General features: G+C 44.3%; 1 protein-coding gene across 1 annotated transcript in view; it reads left to right on the top strand.

Annotated features, from left to right (window-relative positions):
* Window positions 1–23,347, top strand: part of PDGFRB (platelet derived growth factor receptor beta) — a 96,522-nt gene that overhangs the window by 29,547 nt on the left and 43,628 nt on the right. The window contains exon 2 of the mRNA XM_083181518.1: window positions 22,361–22,423. Coding sequence (XP_083037644.1) covers window positions 22,402–22,423 — 22 coding nt within the window. The 5' untranslated portion in view covers window positions 22,361–22,401. The remainder of the gene's footprint in view (window positions 1–22,360; window positions 22,424–23,347) is intronic.

The raw sequence follows: 23,347 nt of genomic DNA, 5'->3' as shown, positions 1-23,347 counted from the left end.
TCCAGGGAAATCACATGCGACTTCTCCCCTTGGAGGCATTTCCATGATAAAAAAATATACAATACGTCCTTATATCTAGTTCCGATAACTCCATCGTACAATCAATACACATTAATATCCCCAAGAGATTTGTTTTGAGAAAAAACGTTCTGGGCTTGTAATAATTCGGTAACAGTTCATATGGGAAGAATTGTTGTTTTTTTGCCTGTATTTCACTGTATAATGCACTTTATATATAAAAAAAAAGTTATTTATTTCACTATGCTGCCAAAGAAAACCGTACCCTTCCCAAAGAAAACACATTGTGACATTTACAACGGTACAACGCAGATAAGAATTGTGCTAAGTTCTACCAACACGTAGCCTGACTCTGAAATGTGGTGAAGGAGGAATGAGGTTCCGTACCCCCCGGACATCAAGAGGCCAAAGCCAACATTTCAACAACAGAACCTAACACTTTCCTGGAAATTAGAATACAGCATTATGTAGCGTACAACAATGGAAATATTTACAGCATTTGTCCTAAAAGCGCGTTGTATGGTTATATTAATAATTATGATTATTTCTCAAGTGCAATGCATTCATGCTTTCCTAAAGAACATCCTGAGGGCAGGCTCTCCTGGACTCCTGAGAAGAAAGGGCCAGCTCCTTCCATAGGGAAGTAGGCAGTCTGGGGTATAGCTGACGCGTTTCGCAATGAAAAACAGCATAAAGCAGAGGGAGGATGGGGAGCAGAATTTAGCATTGAGGACTCCTTCGTTACACTCAGAAAGGCTTGGATACTTACACAATGTGAGGACTTCCGGGTTTATGACATTATGATATTGTGGGTGGGCAGGAGAGCGATCTTATGGATCCCTTTCTGGGGATTTATGCAAAATGAAGCCTGTAGGCCCAATATGTATTGTGGCTAATTCAGACCCATTCGTAACGGCCCGTCCCCAATGGTCGGTGTAGGCGCATGCAGTGAACTGTGCAATAATAATAAAATGAGACAAGATCCTTCATTTGAGACACAAAATATTCATGTTGCTCTTGTTTGACTTGAAAGTCTAGGGATGGGCATCGACTATTGATGATTTGAAATCATCGATGGTCTATGACCAGTGGTAACTACTTTTGCCACTGATGATGGAGAGCAAGATGGGTTCCCACCATCGATGATACAGAGATACAGTACCACTTTTTCTTTTTCCGAGGTTCTGGAATGCAGAGCATAGCTCCACCCCCTGACATCTGCGAAGTCCAGCCCCTGGGTCCTAATTAGCTTGGAGCTCATTGCATACTAAAGCAGAAGAGACCCTTGGTCTATGAAACCATCCGTGGTTCCCTTGCACCATCAAGGTTATTTCTTGAAAGTAACTTCAATGGTGACCATCATGGCCATCCCTATCTCAGTCTCTCATAGAAAAGCCTCTTACTGGGTGCCATGGGTATGAGTCATAGGGTCGACAGTACAAAGGTTGACATACACTGAGTCGACCACTGTAGGTCGACATGCATCAAGGTTGACCTGTGTGAAGGTCGACATGAGGTGAGGTCAACACAAGCATTATGTCGACATGGGCAAGGTCGATAGTCAAAAGGTCAACATGCTTTATGTTGACCTGGTCAAAAGGTCGACATGAAAAAAGGTCCACACGGGGAAAATGTTTACATGAGTTTATCACATTTTTTGGGATGTCTATGTCGACACTAGGATGGTAATGAACAAATAGGTTTAAAAAAAAAAAACATTCATGAAAAATTCCTGTCGACCTTTTTCCATGTCAACCTTTTTTTTAATGATGACCTTTTGACCTAATGACGACATGCCGTCCTGCACAGGAGCAAAAATGAATGGCTCTAGTAGTTTTGGATCTGCTGCCACAGTTTGTGATGATTCAGATACTGGATTTGTGTGAGGCCATAGGGATTAATAATGAATTAGTCATTTCCTTTTTACTACGTTTTATTACGCGCCATACTGTAAGTTTATTGTACATTTTTTAAGTATTGTCCAATGCTGGAACTGGCCCTATACAGCATATACACAGACACATGCTTCTTACACAATCTAGTTACAGGAATGTGTAATGTGGGTGTTGATGATTATGTGAAACTAGTTCTTTGTGGCTTTTATATCATTACTGTAGTGTTATTTTATTCTATTTAATTCCTCGGCCCACAGAATGTGTAGAATTGTATTTTCCCACAGAATTATTTTTTTTCAATTGTAAATCTTTATTTGTATCTTTCCAGCACGCACGTAGACTTGGATGGAGCAGAAGATCAGTGGCTCCCTTAAAATAAGAGTTATTTATAAGGCTGGAGATTTGCCAAACAGATGTTTTATTTTACAACTTTAAAGGACATTGCCTTAGGGGCTGCGAGAGCTGTATAACGGGATGTCTGGCCTTATGAATTTAGCAGACTGTCATTTTGTGTAGAACCTTTTTTTTTTAGTAGGGTCATTGACCTGCATACTAGAAAATGTTGCAGCTTATGGTCATCCACACGCCATGGAATGCTACAAAGGAAACATTCCTTACACTTTATCCTTAGAGATCTAGATTACATGTAACGTGCTACAAATCTCACTCAATATTATACTTGCAGTAAAGAAATAAGGACAAATGTACACATACATGTCCCCTCATTCCTCATACTTTGCTAGGTTGGAAAGCCTTGCTGGATCACTGGCCACTCCTACAAAGGGGGCGGGTCATCAGGTGGAGGGCATTGTGTTATAATAGGCTGTTTTGCAGAGGTGATCACTTGCTCCCCCGACTGCCCCCCACCCTCTTGTGCAACAGCGGGAACAGTGTCCAGTTAGGGGGACGGTCCTGCTGTATTTGGGAGGGTTGGGAGGTAGGGGGGTCCCCCACAAGTAGCTACATTACTAACATGGGAGCCCTTCGACTGCGAATTGGGTTTTCACCCGGCACCTGTAACAGTGTAGGAGCTGACAGCACATACTGACTGGCCGCCCCTTTTCTCCAGGACACCACGACTAATAAAAAACAGAACAGTTGTCCAGGTTGTGAGGCCATGATCCCTACCTACCAGACCAGACCCCTTTTTACCGGTGGGCGCACCTTTGAAGTGTAAAAGATCAAGGCAACCAGCACCGGGTGTTGGCTACGGTAGGGATGTTACCTGTCGTCCCCCACATGTTATCTGCCGTGGGGCACCCACAAATCTTAATCCGACTCTGGCAGCAGGTATGTAAGCCTGCCAAGCTCTAATTACTTGGATCAGGTGTGCACCTTACTTGCCCATTCACCATTTCCAGGAGACTTTCAAATTTTTGGCGTGCCGCTTGGACTTTGGAGTATGCCACCTTTCTGGATTCTGCTTATCTTTCTTGTGAAGTGATCCGGCTCATGGCGCTCCTGAGGATGGCCACCAAACCTACCACTGCACATGCATGGCTCCATCTTGTGTACCACGGTAAAATAGGGATGTCTTCCACTAATCTACAGGAGAGACCAAATCTGCTGTAGAGAGCCGCTCCGCACCAGCTGTGCTCCATGCAACTTGTCTGTGTAGACATAAGTGAGTTCACGGTACCTTCCCATTGTTACTTCAGTCAATCATGAGGGGACGCAGTGATTTGTTTCGGTTTCCATGTCGACACAACATGTTCCGTCAGGCGGTATTTCATGCCTTACCATCCACTAGGGCGTGGTGGGAGAATAAAATAGTGTGCCGAGCATAGCGAGGCACCGTGCCTGAAGCATGGCGAGCGCAGCGAGCCATGCGAGGGGACGCGGTGCTACGTTTTTGTGTTTTTGTTGACTGTGTTCCGGTAAAAAAAAAAATTTGACTTTTTCAATGTCGACCTTACCCATGAATCATGGAAATAATGGTTTTTCTTTTGCCTTGCCATTGTACTGAAGGTTGGTGAACCTTCTTAATCATATACCTAGGCAGCCTTCCATTCATCAGCGCAAACAGAGTACAAACATCCCCCTTTTTTCTGACCTTACCCATGTCCATCTAATGACCCTGTTGCCTAAAGCCATGTCGACCTTCCTGCATGTCGACCTTAACAATGTTGGTGACCTAATGATCCATACCCGTAGAAATTGGTGTCTATCTAGGAAAAAGCCGGGAACACAGTGCAGTGGAAACGGGGACCTGACAAAATCATGGGTCAAACATCCCGGGTTTGACCCGGGATTTCGGTGGAAAATTGATATTAGTTTTCCAGGCAGACTTAAACATATGGCACACAGGAAATGCTCTGGAACTTTGCACATCTGCAAAGCAAGCATTCAGAGAGCGTGTAGTATTTCCCCCAACCTCTTTCCCATGTCAGCCCTCTCATCCATCCGTACCAATTACTCCAACATCTAATTCATTGCAGGGACTCTGCAGAAGCGTGCTGATTATAAACACATCAGAGAGATCAATGCATTGGCCAATAATGAACCATCTCCGGTAGCAGCAAATTGCAGCATGAAGGCCAAGTTCAAAGTCAGAACAACCTTTGTACAATAAACATGAGGCTCTGACAGTCTCCAGTTTTTTTATTTTTTATTGTAGAAATGTTTTCCCACACTGGTTATTGTGAATTCACACGGGTGAGCTGTGTGTCCTGTTTATATGTTGTGTTCAGCTGTTGTGGTTCCACGGGAAATGGCTCCTTGCAAATGTTACGGTGACATACTGGACGTTTCTGCTGGCAATTAGCAATTCTCAGATTAAAAAAAAAAAAAACATTTTGATGGGGCCACTTCAGCCAAAACCATAAAAATCCAGCTATTCGCAATTCGAGAACCTATCCTTTGCTTAAATCCTAAATCTCATTGTGTTTGTTAGTTGAATAAGCCCAAACATAATTATTATCCTATACTGAAGAGTCCAGGCAAGGATAAAACAGACTTTGCTGCAGATACAATTTTTATAGTAATGCACAATGTCAGGCTGCAGCTACAAAAGGCAATGTGGCACTAGTCAGAGCATATGGCCTTGTCATGGCTAGATCTTATGCAGATCAGATTGGATTTTACCTTATAGTTAAAATGTATTGTTCTTTTACTGCATACTTACTGTACCTACTTTCTGGCTGCCCTTTCCGGGAGAGGGCAGCCAGCACCGGGAGTGAAAAGGGGTGGGGGCGTGAGTAGAGCGATCAAGACATTTTACCCATGCCCCCCAATGGGAAATGCCATTTTTAAGGCATTGCACTGTGGTGGGCGGTGCTAAAATGTCACAAATCACGTCATTTGACGCGAGGACCGCCCCGTCGAAGGGGGAGGGGTCACGGGAGCCAGGCGGCTTTCCAGGAGGGTTTCTCCTCATTCCAGGGGGGCCGAGAGGGGGGCCAGATTTTACTGTTTATATATATATATATTTTTTCATTATTGCATATAATTAACCCTTTGAGTGCCAACATCTCTGTGAGAGATGTTTAAAATAACCGCTAAAAACACCAGCATCGCTTACATTTGTTATATAAATTCAAATAAAAAAATGTGTCAAAAAAAGATTAAGGTAAGGTAAACATTACAGGTCATTATGATGAATTAAAAAAGTTAGCTTGCCAATTTTTCACATTTACTTTAACAAATTCACTTGGCCCTCAAAGGGTTAAGTCTATAATTATTTTTGCATGACACCCTTTGCTGCCACTTTAAGACTCAAAAATACAGTTATCACTCTTTATTGCTTTGTACCGCCTCTTGTAGTTTTACATCGGCTGGATGTTAATGATTGAGTATAAGTCATTAGACGGCGTAATGATACTTGCAGTCACTGCAGTAGATTGAGGAACTAATTGTCAAACTTCGAAAGCGCAGCGGAATGTATATATTTATTAGATAACCACGTAGACACACAATTTTTTTCCCACTGTAGTGAGTGATTGCAGTTGTAACATGTTATGACGTTTTCCTTGAACATGTTATGACGTTTTCCTATTGGCTAATGTGAATAATGGATACTACTGTGCAGTGCAATGTGAATAATGGACACTACTGTGTGGTGTAATGTGAATAATGGATACTTCAGTGCGGTATAATATGAATAATGGACACTACTGTGTGGTATAATGTGTATTGGTACTATTCTGAGGCCATGCCCCTTCTCACAAGCCGAAACCATTTTTTTTACATGCGTCTGTAGCGTGGGTTTCTATATTAAATATGAGGCGGGTTCACCAATTATCTTTCTGGCAAATTGTCTACATATGGCACTGGCTAATTAGGCTACCCCTATTCCTAACCCAAACCGTCTCTCTCGCAGTCAAACCTTACCAAACCCTAACCCTCCCATTGAGTAGTTTAACCCTAGCCTGTATCGGGTTGGGATCATTTGGTCTACAGCATGTTGGTCGATAGTCATTTGGTCGACACCAATCGGTCAAAATGGGAGAAGGTCGACATGTGTCTAGGTCGACATGGGAAAAGGTCGACATGGTTATAGATCGAAAGGTCATTAGTTCGACAGGTAATTAGTTCGACAATGTCTAGGTCGACAGTCAAAAGGTCGATATGGGGTTTTTCACTGCTTTTTTACCTGAATGTCAACATAGTTGACATGGACACAGTTTAAAGTGCACTGCATCCCCTCGCATCGTTCGCTGCGCTTGCCACACTATTTTATTCTCCCACCATGCCCTAGTGGATGATAGGGCATGAAATACTGCCTGTCGGCACATGTCGGCTCAAAAAACTGTGAAAAACCCCATGTCGACCTTTTGACTGTCGACCTAGACAATGTCGAACTAACGACCTGTCGAACTAACGACCTGTTGAACTAATGACCTTTCGACCTTTTCCCATGTCAACCTTTTCCTACGTCGACCTTACCCATGTCGACCTTATGACTGTCAACCATCATGCTGTAGACCAAATGACCGCATCCCCCTTTATCCTAACCTTACCACTCCCTTCCATACTCTTCTATACTGCAGCTCTGCCCTTCCGCAGTATAACCCTGGTTTCAGTATTTTACAGAACGTAGAGATTCTGTAGTGATTGATATATTCCACTTACCATATGGTTGACATTATTCCAAAAGTACAATACATGAAAACAGAGAAGGAAGTAACAATTGTCTTAGCAGGAGAGATAAACCTACATTACACACTTGTTAAATAGTTTTAGAAAGTTGATTGCATTCTAACAAAAAAGACAGAAAGATCTTTTCATGTATTAATTATCTAAAGCTGTGCCAGTCATTTTACCCTCGTTAGGAACCGCTTTCTATTTGACCTCATTAAGAAATGTTTCTACTTCTATCGCTTCTCTTATCAGTCTGTTCAGTATCATCTCCGTAATAGGACATGTCCTAGTTGCCCTTCAGCGCCACTTCCCAGAAACGTGTTCATCTTGTGTCATTTCCACTTTCAGATGTGATTCAAAGGTTTAAATTAAAATATTGGCGAAATGCTTGGTACAAAATTAAAGTGTTTGATATTATTTCTCTATAGGAACTAGTTAGAATCCAAGTGGATTTCTAGGTAACTTAAAGGAAAACAAATGTAGTTTGAATATCACCAAAGTGAACATAATAGGGAGAGGTATCAAAGCTTGAAGAGAGATACATTGGACAGAGATAAAGTAACAAGCGATCAGCCCCCAACTGTCAAGTTACCACCTGGGTTTGAAAAATGGCAGTTGGCTTCATCTCTCTCCACTTTATCTATCTCCAATGCTTAGTAAATAGATCTCAAAGTCTCTTAACTGACAGTTAAGAGCTGATTGGTTAGTAGCTCCACAAAGGTTTGATACATCTCCCCCAACGTTTGGCCCATCAAAGAAGAGTGGTCGAATGACAACAGGGCAAAGTTTGGGCAGAATGGTCTAGGTTGTATAGTGGATCAGGGTGTGATCCCAATTGACTTTTGCCCATTCGTCCTTGTAGATTTGCTCCTGGTTGCTCCATAGGGTGACACTTATGGAATGCAATTTAAAAATAACAACACAGATTCTCTTCTGGATTGAGATCTGGACTATGACCTGCCATTGTAGAACATTCACATCTTTGCTGTTTTACCACACCAGTGGCGCTTTGGCCTGTGTTTGGGATCAGTGGCGCCTAGAGGGAGCGGCTATGTTTTACTCATGTCAGGGTCTGTTGGAGGAACATTGCAGGGAGCAAGAGAGAACTTGGCATTGCAACTGCCTCTCTCTCCATCTCCGCACACCCTACAGTGCTGTATGCTGAACGGGGAGAGAGGTAGCTGCAGCGGCAGCTTGTCCTCTCCTCCTCCCTGCGTGTAGGTGTACACCGTAGCCTGCAGGCACAAACGTTTTGGTTTTTGTTTTTAATGGAGAAGGCCTGGCCACACCCCCTCCATTGCCCATGCCTTCTCCCATAACCACACCTCCTAATTTTCCCGGGGTCTGGGTATACTGTCGGCGCCCCTGCTTGGGATTATTGTCCTGCTGAAATGTGGACTTTCTTCCTAGTTTAAGTTTTCTAGCATGCTGAAGCAGGATGTCTTGCGGAGCCTCTCTGTATTGGTCTTTCAAAGTTAACAAGATGCCCAGTCCCTCTTGAGGAAAAACATCCCCTCAGCATAGTCCTCCGTTGGGAGCATTTTGAAATGGTGTCACAAAGCTCAATTTTTGTCTCATTTAACCTCAAAACCTTATCCCACATTTTAGTTGGGTCAATCTGATGTCTTCTGGCAAATCCAGATGTGCTTTGATGTGTTTTTTCTTCAGCAATGGCTTCTTTCTAGGCTAGCCACCCTCCCATACAGGCCAGTTGTACGTAAAACTTTTGATGTGGTTGACTGTAACACCTTCACTCCAATCTTAGCCACTAATGTCTGTAGGTTATTCACAGACATAAATGGATTCAGGCTCTGATGCTGAGTTTTTGAGGGACATCCTTGTCTCAGCAGAGCTTGGGTGGTATGATCCAGCTTCCATTTCCTCACAATTGTATCCAAAAAAACTCACTGCACATCCAAGCATGTGGATATTCGTTCATAGCTTGCTTTTAGAATGGGTCACAGTTAGAAGCTAATTAACCCCTTGAATCATGGGTTTTTGGGGCCCATGAAAAACCTCCAAGGGAAGGTTTCTTCTTCTGCAGAAATACTCACCATTTCAGGGTCAGCTGCTGCCACCTGCGGCTGCTGCTGTCCCCTGCGGCTGACAATGCTTCCCTGGGTCTCTCCTGCCAATACAGGCCCTTAGTGGCTCAGTCGCTTATGGCAGCTCAGGGGCACTTGGGCACTCAGGTATTCGGGTGCTCTCGGCCATGGGGGGAGTGGCACTGGCGTAACTAGGGCTCCGCAGCCCAAGCGGCGGCAGGGGGGAGCAGGCTCCATAGGGGCACCGGGTCACGGCGCTGTAACCTGTGGGAGCCGGAGGACGGATACAGGGGGAAGGAGAGGTAGTACTTAGGCAGCATGAAGTGCCCGGGAGCTGTGGGTGCAGCGGTGGAGTGGGCAGTTTGCAGTGTCCGGAAAGCGCTGAGTGATCGGACACTGTGGACAGCAGAATTAGAAAATTCAAAAGATAGGCCGGCCACTGATTGGCTGAGAGTGCTCTCTCTCAGCCAATCAACGGCCTATCTTTTTTATTTTAAAATTCTGCCGCCGCTGTCCGTAGTGTCCGCTCACTCAGAGCATAAAAGCATATTGGTTTGTAATTAAAAATACTGTCTGTGGAAGTGTCATTTCTAATAAAGACAAAAATGTGTTAATTTAATTTTAAGGAGGTTAACTACATTTGCAAGCAATTGTCTAGTGGTCAGGGGTTCCGGCCTTCCGTTGCCCACAAACCCCAGCATTGCAGCCACCGTTTGTGTCCTTTGTTCCTGATGTCAGACCTCAGCATTCTGAGGCACCCTGTTAGAACAACAGACAATGTTGTTACAAGAGACAGTCATTTTTCACGTGTATTTTTGTTTGACTTCTGTTACTCTCTGAGGATTGATCTCCTACTTGTTCTCATATTTCAAGACTCTGCTTTTTGTCATCAGCTGTTTACAGTCTCGGGGGACCTTAAGGTCCACGCGTACATGAACATATGTTCTCTGTGAGCCAGAATAGGGTGGTAGGGACATTCTACGATGCTAATCAGTTCTATGAATAAATCCCGTGTCATGAGAGTCTGGAGACCTCGAGGACGGGATGTTGCAAATTACGGGATGATCCAGCCAAAAGAACTGTTTGGATTTGAGTAGATAAAAGGGTTTAGGACCATATGGTGCTGTGGTGGGGGGCCAGTACGGAGAGAAGTGAGCTGCTGGGAAAAAACAGCGATGACAAATAACGGGATGGCTTATAAATAAGTCCCGCTGAACGGAGGCACGCATAGACTAAATAGTGAGGCTTTTTGTGGCTTTTGTTATCAAGTTTGTTGTCCAGCTCCCATAAGGCATCTGCTTAGAAAAACACAGCACAGACATTACACTGCTAACATTAATATAAGTTCCTAGGGGGTCTCTCTGATTTGGGCCGGGGGCAGGTGGGGTGGTAATGTGGCCTTCATGACCTTCATGAAAAATCCCCCCCCCCCCCCCTGTGAGCAATCCTCAGATGATCTATTAGTATAAATAAATACAGCCAAGTCAATTTATTGAAGTTTAGTTAAATATTGCACCCCCCCCCCCCCCCCCAAAAAAAAAAAACCACAGACCCTGGCATATTATGAGGATCTGTCACAGCAATGCTGGCACTCAAAGGGTTAAAAGAGTTCTTGCATTAGTTACGTTTCCTCCAAATGTATTCAGAGGGCACTGCAGCAGATATAAAGTAGGCGTTTCCTATTTTCTCTAGTTTGATATCAAAACAGTCAGCGTAGGTTTCCATGGAGACAGCGGTATTGCCGATTTTACCAGGCTGTGAAAATCTTAGCTTTTTGGAGCATGGAGCTGGATCTATGGATGGCAAGTGTGTGTAGGGATGGCCATCGACTATCGATGTTCCCAAAACATCGATGGTTTGGACCTAGTGCTCAATGTTTTGGGCATCGATAGTGGATGGTCGAATAGTTTTATGAGTTCCACCCCATTCTAAATTCTAGATTCTAAATATTATTTGCAATGGCGGCTCTTACCTCAGTGGAGGAGAGGGGCTGTCGCGATGCCGCCCCCCCTCCCTCCGGTGCACCACTGCCGATCCCCGCAGGCCATCACCGCAGCTGCTTGTGCTGAATCCCGATTGCCTTCGCGGGACCGGCGCATGCACAGTAGCCTCTTCGGTACTGAGCATGCGCTGGCCCCAGCCTCTATGGGGCTGCTTCGGCAGCAGACCCGTAGAATGGTATATACGGTTCGGGTCCAATGCATGCGCAGTATCGTCAGCAGTACTGTGCATGCGCAGAACCCGCTTTTTAGGGGCTGGGGAACACCTCCCAATGGGACTGTCTTGGTGACTGGCAGGTCGGACTTCCAATAGGAAGTCACTGCCAGTCCCAGTGAAGCCAGCGCAGTCTCACAGGCTGCATCTGGCTTCACACAGTGGCGGATTCTAGGCAGTCACTCAGACTCAGGAGAGCTATGTGGTGCAGTATAGAGATGTGGAAGGGAGCAGGAGAACTTGTCTTTACAGAGTGCGCTATATGAAGTGCTGTATCCATGTAAGGGAACGTTCCCTCTCCATGGCCGTCATTATTATTAATGACAAGTTGTCCCTTTCGCTGGGACAGATTAAGTAAAAGGAGGTTTTAGAAAGGTTAAAAGGATTGACATGCATTAGCTTGGAACAACCAAAAGCTCGACCACCCATTAGTGTAGCAGGTACGCTCGCCATGCTTTGGGCCAAGGTGGATGTTAAAACAAAAAATTGGGAAACATCGTGAAAAAAAGATCACGTCAACCTTTCCATGTGCCAACCATTGTCACATCAACATATTTTCTTTGTGTCAACCTTTTGACTATATCACCTTATTGCATGTCAACATTTTGCCAATGTCAATCTAATGTAAGGGTACTTGTTTCCGAGCACGGCCACAATCGCGGGCATCGTGTACCTTAAAGTTAAGGTACACGATGCCCGCGATGGACCCGATTTCATTTGAAATCAGGTCCATTTTCGCGGCAAAGGCAAAATCGGGGGCATAGCGTCGGTCGCGTGCATTAACATGGCCCCCGACGCGATGCCCGCGATTTTGCCATAGGCTTCGGGAGCATCGCGTCGGTCTTGTGCCATTATAATGGCACAAGATGAGTCCATTTTTTTTTTTTTTTTTTAAAATATGTTTATTGGATTTTATAAAGGTTATCATACAGATGTAGCAGATATAAATGAGCACAAAAGTTCGGCACACAGATATACAAATATACAATTTAGACAGCTTAGTCAATTTAAACAATCGCTTCGCTCTTGGGTTAAACCAGGTTGTGATAGGGTTAGGCCCTGTATTCCTGGGGCACGGATAGGCGGCCTCGGCCACAGGAAAGTTGCGTATTACTACATACTCAGTAGGTAAAAAGGGTGATATTACTAAATATATGTTTTGAGCAAGGCGTGTCGCATAGTACCAAATAGATATACTCATCTATCTAAGACATTCAAACAATTTGGGGAGAGTTGGGAGGGGTAAGGAGGGACATAGGGAGATATTGTATTCTAGAGGTTTGGGATAATGTTGATATGTTTATACTATGTGATTTAGATTTGCTTCTATGTAGGAGTCTTCAGTTGTGAACTGCGTTGCACAGCATTAGGACGGATCGGTTTATGGGATATATTTCTGGGTCGGGTTGAGTATCTTCTACTTCACTCCTCAACTAGCCCTCGTCGCTTAATTGTCTTAGTAAAGCCCAATTGGTGGAGTCGAATAGGGCTAGGATTTTCTGTTGTTGGATTTTGTCTAGAGAGTCAATAAGAGGGCCCCATTTTTTGTAAAATCGTGGTGCATTGGTTTCGACGTCCGGGAGCGTTGACTGTCTCTCCAGTTGCAGAGTGTACAGAAGGCGTGTTTTCAAAGTGTCTAGCCTAGGGGGGCGCTTGGTTGTCCAATTACATAGTATCAATTTTTTCCCCAGGGTGAGTATGATGTATAGAAGAGGGTACAAATGCTTTCTATTTTGCGGAATGTCCCACGAATGGAATTGAAGATTGAGCATGGCCTTGTCGTTCATTCTCAGACTTAGGTCGAATGTTGTGTTGTGTATCCCAGTACTTTGTACCAAAATTTCTTGATTTTGGGGCAGCTCCAGAAACAATGTAGATATAGAGCGTTTGAGGCTCCACATTTCAGGCATGTCCCAGTCTCTTCTGGGACCATGTGTTTCCTCTGTCCTGGGGTGATAAAGATTCTGTTAATGAATTTATAGTGTGTTTCTTGTAGCTGGGTTGAGTGAAGTGCTTTCCTGATCTCTGGGAGCCTGTTTGTCAGGGATAGGAAGGTCACCTCGTTGCCAAGGTCTAATTCCCATTTCCGTAAATTCAGGGCCCATAGTTTCGCCTCATGTCCCGAGAGGATGTCCCAATAAAGGTATTTGGTTTTGTATGGGGCGGTAGCCGTCAGGTTAATAAGGGATGTGATAGGGTCAGTCACTGAGCTAAGTGTCCGCGGTTTCGGCAAGGACTGTACATAATGCCTTAACTGTAAGTACATAAAAAAGTCCAGTTGAAGGAAAAGAGGGTTTAGGTTCTATCTCGGGCGCTCCTAGGGGATGGCAGCTGGGGTATATCAGTAGGTCTAACCTTTAAAGACCTAAAGAGACTGAATGTAATTAATATGAAATATGATAGACCCAGTAGCGCTATCCCGGTACGGACACCACAGTGATATATTTGAATGAATGTTAATACTTCCCTTCCTTTTTTTTATATATTATTAGATGTGGAGCTTCTTGATTTTCTCAGGCGGTGGTTACTTAGGCTGATGGAATATCTCTCCCGGTGAATGCATATAAAAAAAGACAGGAACAATTGTTGTCTATATGCTTGTTACCTCTTCTTTTTATATTATGTGGTGAGGTTCAAATAGATGCATACCTCACTTACATAGTTAAAAGTAGAATGACACATATAAAGGTATCTTTCTCTAAAAGTGGGTAGCGTACCCGTACTCACGGTGTCACGGTGTGTTCCAATCGTATAAAGGTATCTTTTCAGTCTTGGTGTCCAAAAAAGGTTTATTGGTAAAAAACACACAATGTAAAATAGTGAAGGGACGAGGCAGATTACTGAGGTGGCTGACACAGTGACAAAGCAGTACCTCAGTCCGGACGAGATACAGCTGTAACAGGGATCAGACACTCTGCAGTTCTTACCTTTGGTCCTCACTTACAGGGTATAAAAATGGGTATCAGGCTCTCAGACCGACATGTTTCGGGACATATTGTCCCGAAACATGTCGGTCTGAGAGCCTGATACCCATTTTTATACCCTGTAAGTGAGGACCAAAGGTAAGAACTGCAGAGTGTCTGATCCCTGTTACAGCTGTATCTCGTCCGGACTGAGGTACTGCTTTGTCACTGTGTCAGCCACCTCAGTAATCTGCCTCGTCCCTTCACTATTTTACATTGTGTGTTTTTTACCAATAAACCTTTTTTGGACACCAAGACTGAAAAGATACCTTTATACGATTGGAACACACCGTGACACCGTGAATACGGGTACGCTACCCACTTTTAGAGAAAGATACCTTTATATGTGTCATTCTACTTTTAACTATGTAAGTGAGGTATGCATCTATTTGAACCTCACCACATAATATAAAAAGAAGAGGTAACAAGCATATAGACAACAATTGTTCCTGTCTTTTTTTATATGCATTCACCGGGAGAGATATTCCATCAGCCTAAGTAACCACCGCCTGAGAAAATCAAGAAGCTCCACATCTAATAATATATAAAAAAAAAGGAAGGGAAGTATTAACATTCATTCAAATATATCACTGTGGTGTCCGTACCGGGATAGCGCTACTGGGTCTATCATATTTCATATTAATTACATAAAAAAGTCCGCCCTGGGGATCTGGAAGTTGTCTGTCAAGTCTGTAAAGGATTTCAGCTGTCCTCCTGGGTCAAAAACATCTTTAATAGAAGCTATGCCCCTCTGTCTCCAGCGCTGGAATTTCGGATTTTCCAAGGCAGCTGGGAAGCCTGGATTCCCGGTAAAGGGTATAAATTTGGTATGTGCTGGGTTTGTCCCCAAGCCCTCGTTCACCGACCACCATGCCAGATATGTACTCCAGAATAAGGGATTTGTACGGGCAGTTTGGGGCATGTTTTTTTTGGGTGTATGAAGCAAGGCTTTTAGATCGTATGGGGCGACCAGAGATTGTTCTAAGGCGTAGTTGGTATAGCTGGAGCGAGAATGTAGCCAGTCTAATATGTAACGAAATGCCACCGTTCTGGAAAACACCTGTATGTCAGGGACCGCCAGGCCTCCCTTGTCTTTGTGCAATTTTAGTTTAGCTAAAGCTATGCGCGGTCTTTTACCCGCCCATAGGAATTTATTAAAAATCTTGTCACAGTGGGACAGATCTGCTTTGGACAAGGCGAGGGGTAGCATTTGGATAACATATGAGAGTTTGGGGAAAATGATACTTTTCAGGACAGCCACTCTGCCCATGAGTGATAGAGGCATGGATGTCCATGTCTCTAGTAGTGCGGAGATTTTCCTAATGACTGGGGAAAAATTTAGGGTGTATAGGTCAGTCAGGGACGGGGGGATATAGATACCCAGATATTTTAATTTGGTGGTGTTATGTTTTAGAATAGCAAGAGGGGATGCTGCAGGGGAAGAAAGGAAGGAGGTAGCTAATGTAGATAAGGGCAAAAGTTCTGACTTATCTTTGTTGATTCTATATCCTGAAAACAGGCCGAAATCCGTAATAAGGCGTAGAATAGCGGGGATTGATATTAAGGGATCAGAGATGAAGAGTAACATGTCATCAGCAAAAAGTGCGATCTTTAATTCCTGTTGGGCTACCCGTAGCCCCCGGAATTCAGGGAGGGCTCGGAGAGCTATTGCTAAAGGCTCGATGGCGATGGCGAACAGCAATGGTGACAGTGGACAGCCCTGTCTAGTTCCTCTAGCTAGTAAGATTGGGGGAGATAAGTAGCCATTACATAGAATTCTGGAGTTAGAGTGGGAGTATAGCCTTTTTATTAGGGAAGTTAGTTGTTCGGGAAATCCAAATTTAGCAAGTGTGTGGAACAGGTGTTCCCACGCCACCATATCAAACGCCTTTTCCGCGTCTAAGGCAAGGAGGAAGGGTAGTGTGTTGTTTTTAGGTGTCTGATACCAATGGGAGGCCGCTATGACTTTGCGGATGTTGGCTGAGGAGTGCCTGCCAGCCATGAAACCTGTCTGGTCATGGTGGATCACTTTCGGGACAAGGAATTTAAGTCTGTCTGCTATCAGTTTTGTGAGTAATTTATAATCCACATTTAGAAGGGATATTGGTCGAAATGAGCTCGGCAGGTGCGGGTCCCTGCCAGGTTTTGGGATTAGTTTAATGACAGCGTCTGTAAAGTACTGAGGGGTTCTACACTGGGAGACTATGGTGTTTAATACCTGGGTCAGGGGTTCTAGTATACGAGGGAGAAGGATTTTATAGAACTCGCCAGAGAAGCCATCTGGTCCTCGGGATTTTAAAGTCTTTAGTTGTTTTATCGCTGTCTCTACCTCATGTGATGAGAATGGGGCTGTTAATTGAGATGTCAAGTCTGTCTCTAGGGAAGGGCAGTTTATGGTTTTCCAAAAATCTTCCTCGCCGGCCACGTCTCTAGTCGGTTGTGAGTAAACTTCTGTATAGAACTCGTGGAGTGTTGCTGCTATGTCTTTGCCTCCAGACGCCAAAGAGCCGTCTGGGCGCTTGATAGATTCTATAAGGGCTGTGGGGGAAGAGGATTTCAGTAGGTTAGACAGTAACCTTCCTGTCTTATTTCCAAACCGATAGAATCTATGGTCTTTGTGGAAAGTGTGGTGTTCTCCCAATGAGGCGAGAACGGCATCGAAAGATTGTTTGGCTTGGTTAAATGTTGCTCTATTAGTTGGGGTGGGAAATGATTTATACTGTTGGTAAGTTTCTGTCAGGTGGAGTTGGGCTGATTTATAAAGAGTAGTATATTCTTTTTTCTTTTGGGCTACGAATTGTATGATTTGACCTCTGATCACTGCCTTGGCAGATTGCCAGAACAGGATCGGGTCTTCTCTTAGGGTTTCCTCATTATTAATTCTATAGTCTTCCCAGAATGCATCTAGTTTGTTACGGAAGCCTATGGAGGAGGAAAAGTGAGTGGGGAATCGCCATAGTTTAAAGGAGCCTACATCTAGCATGGTGGAGAATGATACCCATATAAGAGAGTGGTCCGAAATGCACATAGGCTCTATAGAGGCTTCCGTTGTATTAATAAAGACTGAATCTGCTACCAGGAGGTAGTCTATTCTAGACAGGGATCCATGGGCGGCTGAGAGACATGTAAACTCTGTGTCAATAGGATGTAATGCTCTCCAGGCGTCCGTTAACATTAGTTGTTGTGAAAGGTAAGGGATACCATACCTTGGAGGGGGTTTTCTAGTCGTGGGGGAGCTAGAGTCCATATTCTGTGAGGAAATTATATTAAAATCTCCGCCTAGGATCAGTCGTTCCGTCACGTAAGGGGTCAATTTAGCTTGGATCATTTTGAAAAAGGGGGCGGTGTGGGAGTTTGGTGCATATATATTACAGAATACATATCGCTGCGAATAAAGATTTAGGTCAACCAGTAGGAACCTGCCCTCTGGGTCTATCTCCATGTGGGAGATTGTTATAGGGAGGCGAGATTGCGCCATGAGGACTACCCCCCTGGCTTTGGAGGTATAGGGCGCTGCCGCCCAAACTTTCCACCCCATTGTATTCAATTTATTTATCTCTGGTTGTAATAAATGCGTTTCCTGTAGCAGGATAATATCAATAGACAGTTTTTTGAGATATAGGAGCAACTTCTTCCTCTTTACGGGAGAGTGGATCCCTCCTACATTCCAAGAAGCCAGTTTAATCATAGACATATCTTATCCCTGGGGGTTGGACTGTTCACATTTATCATCCCAGAATACATGAGGAAAAAGAGGTAACTAGGGGAGTGGAGGGAGGAGGTTGGGGAACAAAGAACAAGTTGGAGCAAACATAATGCTCCAATATAAACATTTATCTTTACTTCACGAATCCTAGTCATATAAATTTAGGTCTTAGTGAAGGCGGGGCTCCTAGCCGCCCCATTGCAATTATACTTTCACCCCTTAGGGTGGTTAGGTTATTATAACTGATACCCTAAAGGCCTAGACAAAGAATCAAGATTAAGCCTTCTAGGGCTAACATGACAATTATACGAATTAGCATCAAAACAGTCAAACATAGGTACAGTAAACTTGCATACAACCTGCAGAGGTCACAGTACGGTGGTAAGTCCCAGTGGGTAGGAAGGTGGTCAAGCTGATAGTCCCTGGAGGGGCAAGAGAGCAGGGGGGGGGGATGTTGAGACTTTCATCTGTTATATTTCCCTTCATGGAGCGAGTTTGGAGGGTTGGGTACGCAGGCCCAGTTCTCTCCAAGTCGCAGGTGAGGTCCCAATTTTCCTTCAGTTGGGAGGAAGTTCCATGTCAGGTGATGTCATCCATGGTTTGCGGGAGGGGGGCAGAGCAGAAGAAAGGGGGTGAGGGAAAGGCCGGTCCAGGGGGTAAGGCTTGATCGTCAAGTGTTGTTTTTGAGATCTATTCTGCTTCTCCGCTGGAGCGCTCGTGTAGGTATGCTTCTGCATCTGCTGCGGTGCTGAAGTCAGTGAATGATGATCCGTCAAATATGCGCAGGCGAGCGGGGTACAGCAGGGCAAATTTTTTCCCCTCTTTGGCCAGGCTTGAGCATACAGGTGTGAATAGCTTCCTCATTCTGGTGAGCTCAGGGGAATAATCTTGGAATATCAGGATCCTTGCGCCTTCCCATGTGATATCCCTCTTGCGTCTAGACGCTGTCCAGATAGTTTCCTTGTGCACATAGTTTAGGAATCGGCAAAGCACTGCCCTGGGTCTGGATGTATCAGTGTCCCGCAGTTGGCCAGTTCTATGTGCGCGTTCTATAACCATATCTCTGCACGCCTCTTGGACGCCGACGAGTTCGGGAAGGGTCTGCTTTAAAAAATGGTACAAGGCTTGACTTTTCATAGTTTCAGGCAGTCCTATGATTCTCAAATTGTTTCGGCGAGATCTGTTTTCCAGATCGTCGAGTTTAGCCCAGACTTGCGTGTCAGATTTCTGGAGTCTGTTAGTCAGTTCCTGCATGTCGGAGATGGCTTTGAAATTTTCTCCTGCAGTATGCTCTACTGCTTGGAGCCTCTTGGAGAGCTGATTGCATTGGGATTTAATGTCTGTCACTGCCTGCTGTAAGGCTGCTGCGTTAGCTGCTGCCTGTTCCTGCAGGAGAGGCTGTATAGTTTCTTTTATAGCCTGGACGATGTCAGTGTACGTGAGCTGGGAGCCAGTTTCTGACGGAGGCTGCAGCAGTGCTTGGGTCTGAGAGGTATGTGTGGCCAGTACCTGGGAAGGGGTGATGGCGTTATGTGCTGCGTCCGGGGGAGGCGCGGCCGCCATCTTGCTTTGCGCAGCTCGCTCCCCTTCTGCCTTCTGCTTGCTATATTTCCCCGGCATATTTTCGGACAGGAGTCTGTCCATACGGGGCACCTCAGTCTCGCTGTGGCTGGCGGGTGGCCGGGCGGGTGTCAGGGAAAGCCGCTGAGGCTTTTGCAGGGTTAATTGCAGGGACGGCACCGGAGCAGTGCGAGAAACCGCCTCACATCAGCCGCGCCGGAACCGGAACCATCCAGATGAGTCCATTTTAAATAGGAAACAATGTGAAATGGGCCAATATGACCCATTTCACATTGTATATGGCCCCGTCGTCACCCCACGATTGATGCCAAACCGAAGCGTGGAGAGCACAGCGAGCCCGCGAGGGGCGGCGGTGCGCGTCCTCCGACCTTTTCATACCCCTACTATCCATGTCGGCCTGGAGTTGAGAATATAAAGTGTGGCGAGCGCAGCGAGCCACCGAGCCTGAAGCGTGGCGATCGCAGCGAGCCCCGCGAGGGGACGCGTATACCTGTGAAGTTATACGCGTCCCATCGTGGGGCTCGCTGCGCTCGTCACGCTTCGGGCTAGACATTGTGTTTGGGCCAATCGGATACCCAACCCAATTGGTCACGCAGACGGGCAATGTTGCCGAAGGGAAGATTCGGCACTGCACCCTTGGCCGCAGCTTGGATTAGAAATGCTGCTGGAGGCGTGATGCATTACAATAACTATACTGGACCATGGTAGATAAAGACTGGCTAAAACTTTTACTTCATAAAATAGTTGTTTACAAACAAATTCTGAAAAGCCGCAACAAATAAAAATGTAAAACCTTTGCTAGTTTTTTGACGCTCACCATTTTTACGTGTACAATAAAGATTTGGGAATCAAATGAACAAAATAACAGGGATAACCAGCACCAAGAATGTACGCTGAGCAAGAGAAAATGGATTGATTTCCATTTCAGCTTCCAGCTGGGCCAAGATAACAAATGAATTGTTCTGTGTTTTCCCTCTGTTGTAACTGACCTGTGTACTGTGGCTGTTTAGCGTTACCGCCTTTTGTTGTACCTTGTTTTACTCCCTTCCTCTTCTGTGTTTTATTCGTTTCTCAAATACTTGTGCGCTAAGCAGAAGGGATTATTATGTGGAGAAAGAATTCTGTTCTGAAGGAACTGTGTGGGACAGATATTGAAGTAAGCCATTGTGTTCCATGGAAATCTCACAACAGGAATGTGCGCTGCCAAAGGACTTAAGGGGAATAAATACATATGCCGTAAATGTATAGCGATATATAGTAACAATATGTAGCAAAACAGAACCTTATAAGTCGGTCTACGAGAGGGACGCAGAGCCATGAAAGGAACGAGGAATGTTTTTAAATGATAGTGTGTACTGTACATGCTGCACTTCGAATCAACGTCGCTTAACAAAAACATATATTATGTTAAGTGCTTAAGTCCTGTCGCCCGCAGTGCTTGTTTTATTGCCGTAAAAACAAATATATATGAGGTGTATTTTTAAAGGTCTAATGTTGGCCATTTTGTTGACTGAACCAATCATTTTGAGAAGACAGCACATAAATGTACTAGTGTGAGGCGCTACTGCACACAGTGGGGGCATCCATTTTGTAAGACTGAACCAAGAGATTCCCACCACTGTGCGGAGTTTGTATATTCTCCCCATACTTTCTTGGGTTTCCTGCGGGTACACTGGTTTCCTCCCACAATCCAAAAAATATACTGGTAGGTTATTTTAGCTCCTAACAAAATTAACCCTAGAATGAATGTGTGTGCATATACATGTGGAAGGGAATATAGATTGTAAGCTCCACTGGGGCAGGGACGGATGTGAATGTTCAAATATTCTCTGTAAAGCGCTGTTTAATATGTGTGCGCTAAAAAAGAAACTGTTAATAAGTAAATGGTAGAATACAATCTATTCATTCATACCAGTGAATCTGATAGGGGATTTCTCAAAGCTTGGAGATCTGATGGAGATAAAGTACAAGCCAATCAGCTCCCAACTGCCATCTTTCAAAGACAGCATGAACAATTATAGTTAGAACCTAATTGGCTGGTACTTTATCACTTTCCACTTTTATGACATATTTACTAAGCCTTGGAGAGTGATGAAGTGGAGTATTATAAAGCTCTGCCCAAGCAGCTCCTAACTGTCATTTTTTTAACACAGCCTGTAACATGGCAGATAAATGCTGATTGACTGGAATCTCTCTCCACTTCACTACCACTGCCCAGGGCTTAATACATCTCGCCCTATCTCTCTTCAAGATTTGTGACAGAAATTCTTCACAAAGTTATCCTATTGAATTGACCATGAATTCTCAAGAATATTACTTCAGCCCACAAAATGGCTGCCACCAGTATGTGAACGTCAAATATGAACTTAAGTGTTATTGTTATTTCCGAGGTTATTGTATAAGGATAGATTCCTACAACACATATTGGCAATATAAAGGGGCATACACACGTAGAGATCTGTGCTAAGCAATTTTGCTAAGCAATTTTGCTGGTGTCAAGATCTCCCATGGAGAGCACATACACACGCAGAGATTTGTGCTAAGCAATTTTGCTTAAGCAAAAAAAGGCCGGGTAGTGGTTCAGAATGAGAGATTGTGATCAGTATCTCTCATTCTGTACACATAGAGAGATTTGCAGTCATTTGCTAAGCAATCTGACTAGATTTTGACTGCATGCACTGACTTAGTTAGCAAGAGATATTTAATCTCTCGGAGCATACACACGGAGAGATCTATGCTTACTTTCAAAGCAATCTAGTCAGATTGCTTAGAAAATAGCACAAATTTGCTCCGTGTGTACACCCCTTAAGTATAAGCAACACTTGTAATAGTATGTTTTGTTTTGTTTTCTCTCACCAGAACCAAATTACAAGCTGAGTCCCAGCAGGGAACCATAGAAGATGAATCTGCACCTGCTGACAGGTAATGCTTATAAACTCATACTTGCCTTCTTTCTGGCTGGGCAGGCAGGTGAGGCAGGCTGTCGCTGAAAGCGAAAAGGGGTGGGGTGGGGAGGAGCCATGGGAAGGATGACTTATTTGGGGGTGTGGTCGGAGTGAACAATGTAATTTTACCCACAACCCTCTTTTGTACAAATGGGATTTATAAAGGACTGCAATACATGCTTTTCTCCTGTAGGTGGTAGTGTTGTCATTATTGTCATTGTACAGTTCCAGCATCACTATCTTCCATTCAATGCAAACATGACACTTAAACATGACATTCATCAGTGATGAATGATGAAACTTCTTCTCCCGGATAAAGAATTACTAATAGAAGTCTTGCATATTAGTACAGGAAAGAGCCTTGATTGACTGTTTTATGTATAGCTGCTCACCATGTAAATGAAATCGGCGTCAGTACAAGGCTTGTCAACTCTGTAGGCATCTTCGGGAGAACAATATTATTTTCCGGTCTCCTGTGGAATAATCAATGCATAATTCTCAGTGTGAGGACACGCTATTCAGTAGTTACAGCTATTAAATGCAATTTTCAGCAATTTAAAAGCACTGCTAAGCTTTGCAGTAAAGGCATGAACAAGCTTACTCATAGATTCAAAGTTTGAGTTATTATGAACTGGAATTTTTTTTGCAAATGGTAATAAAATGTCTAAGGAAATATGTATAGGGCATTTATGAGAGCAGGAAATAACTGGATAATGACAATTTCCCTCCTCCCAGGGCCTCATTCAGGTTTGCAAGGGGCCGGGTCAGGTTTGCACATTACAGCATTTTGCAGGCAAATAATGTTGTTGTCTTGTGTTAGGGGACTTGTTTGGGGTATGTATGACTTGTATGGTTGCTACTGGCAATATCCCCACTTGTCTATGATGCTTTGATGCTTCAC

Source organism: Crinia signifera, chromosome 4 (genome assembly GCF_055691185.1).
Source record: "Crinia signifera chromosome 4, ASM5569118v1, whole genome shotgun sequence".
In the NCBI taxonomy this organism is placed as follows: domain Eukaryota; kingdom Metazoa; phylum Chordata; class Amphibia; order Anura; family Myobatrachidae; genus Crinia; species Crinia signifera.
This window is presented reverse-complemented; position numbering and strand designations above follow the sequence as displayed.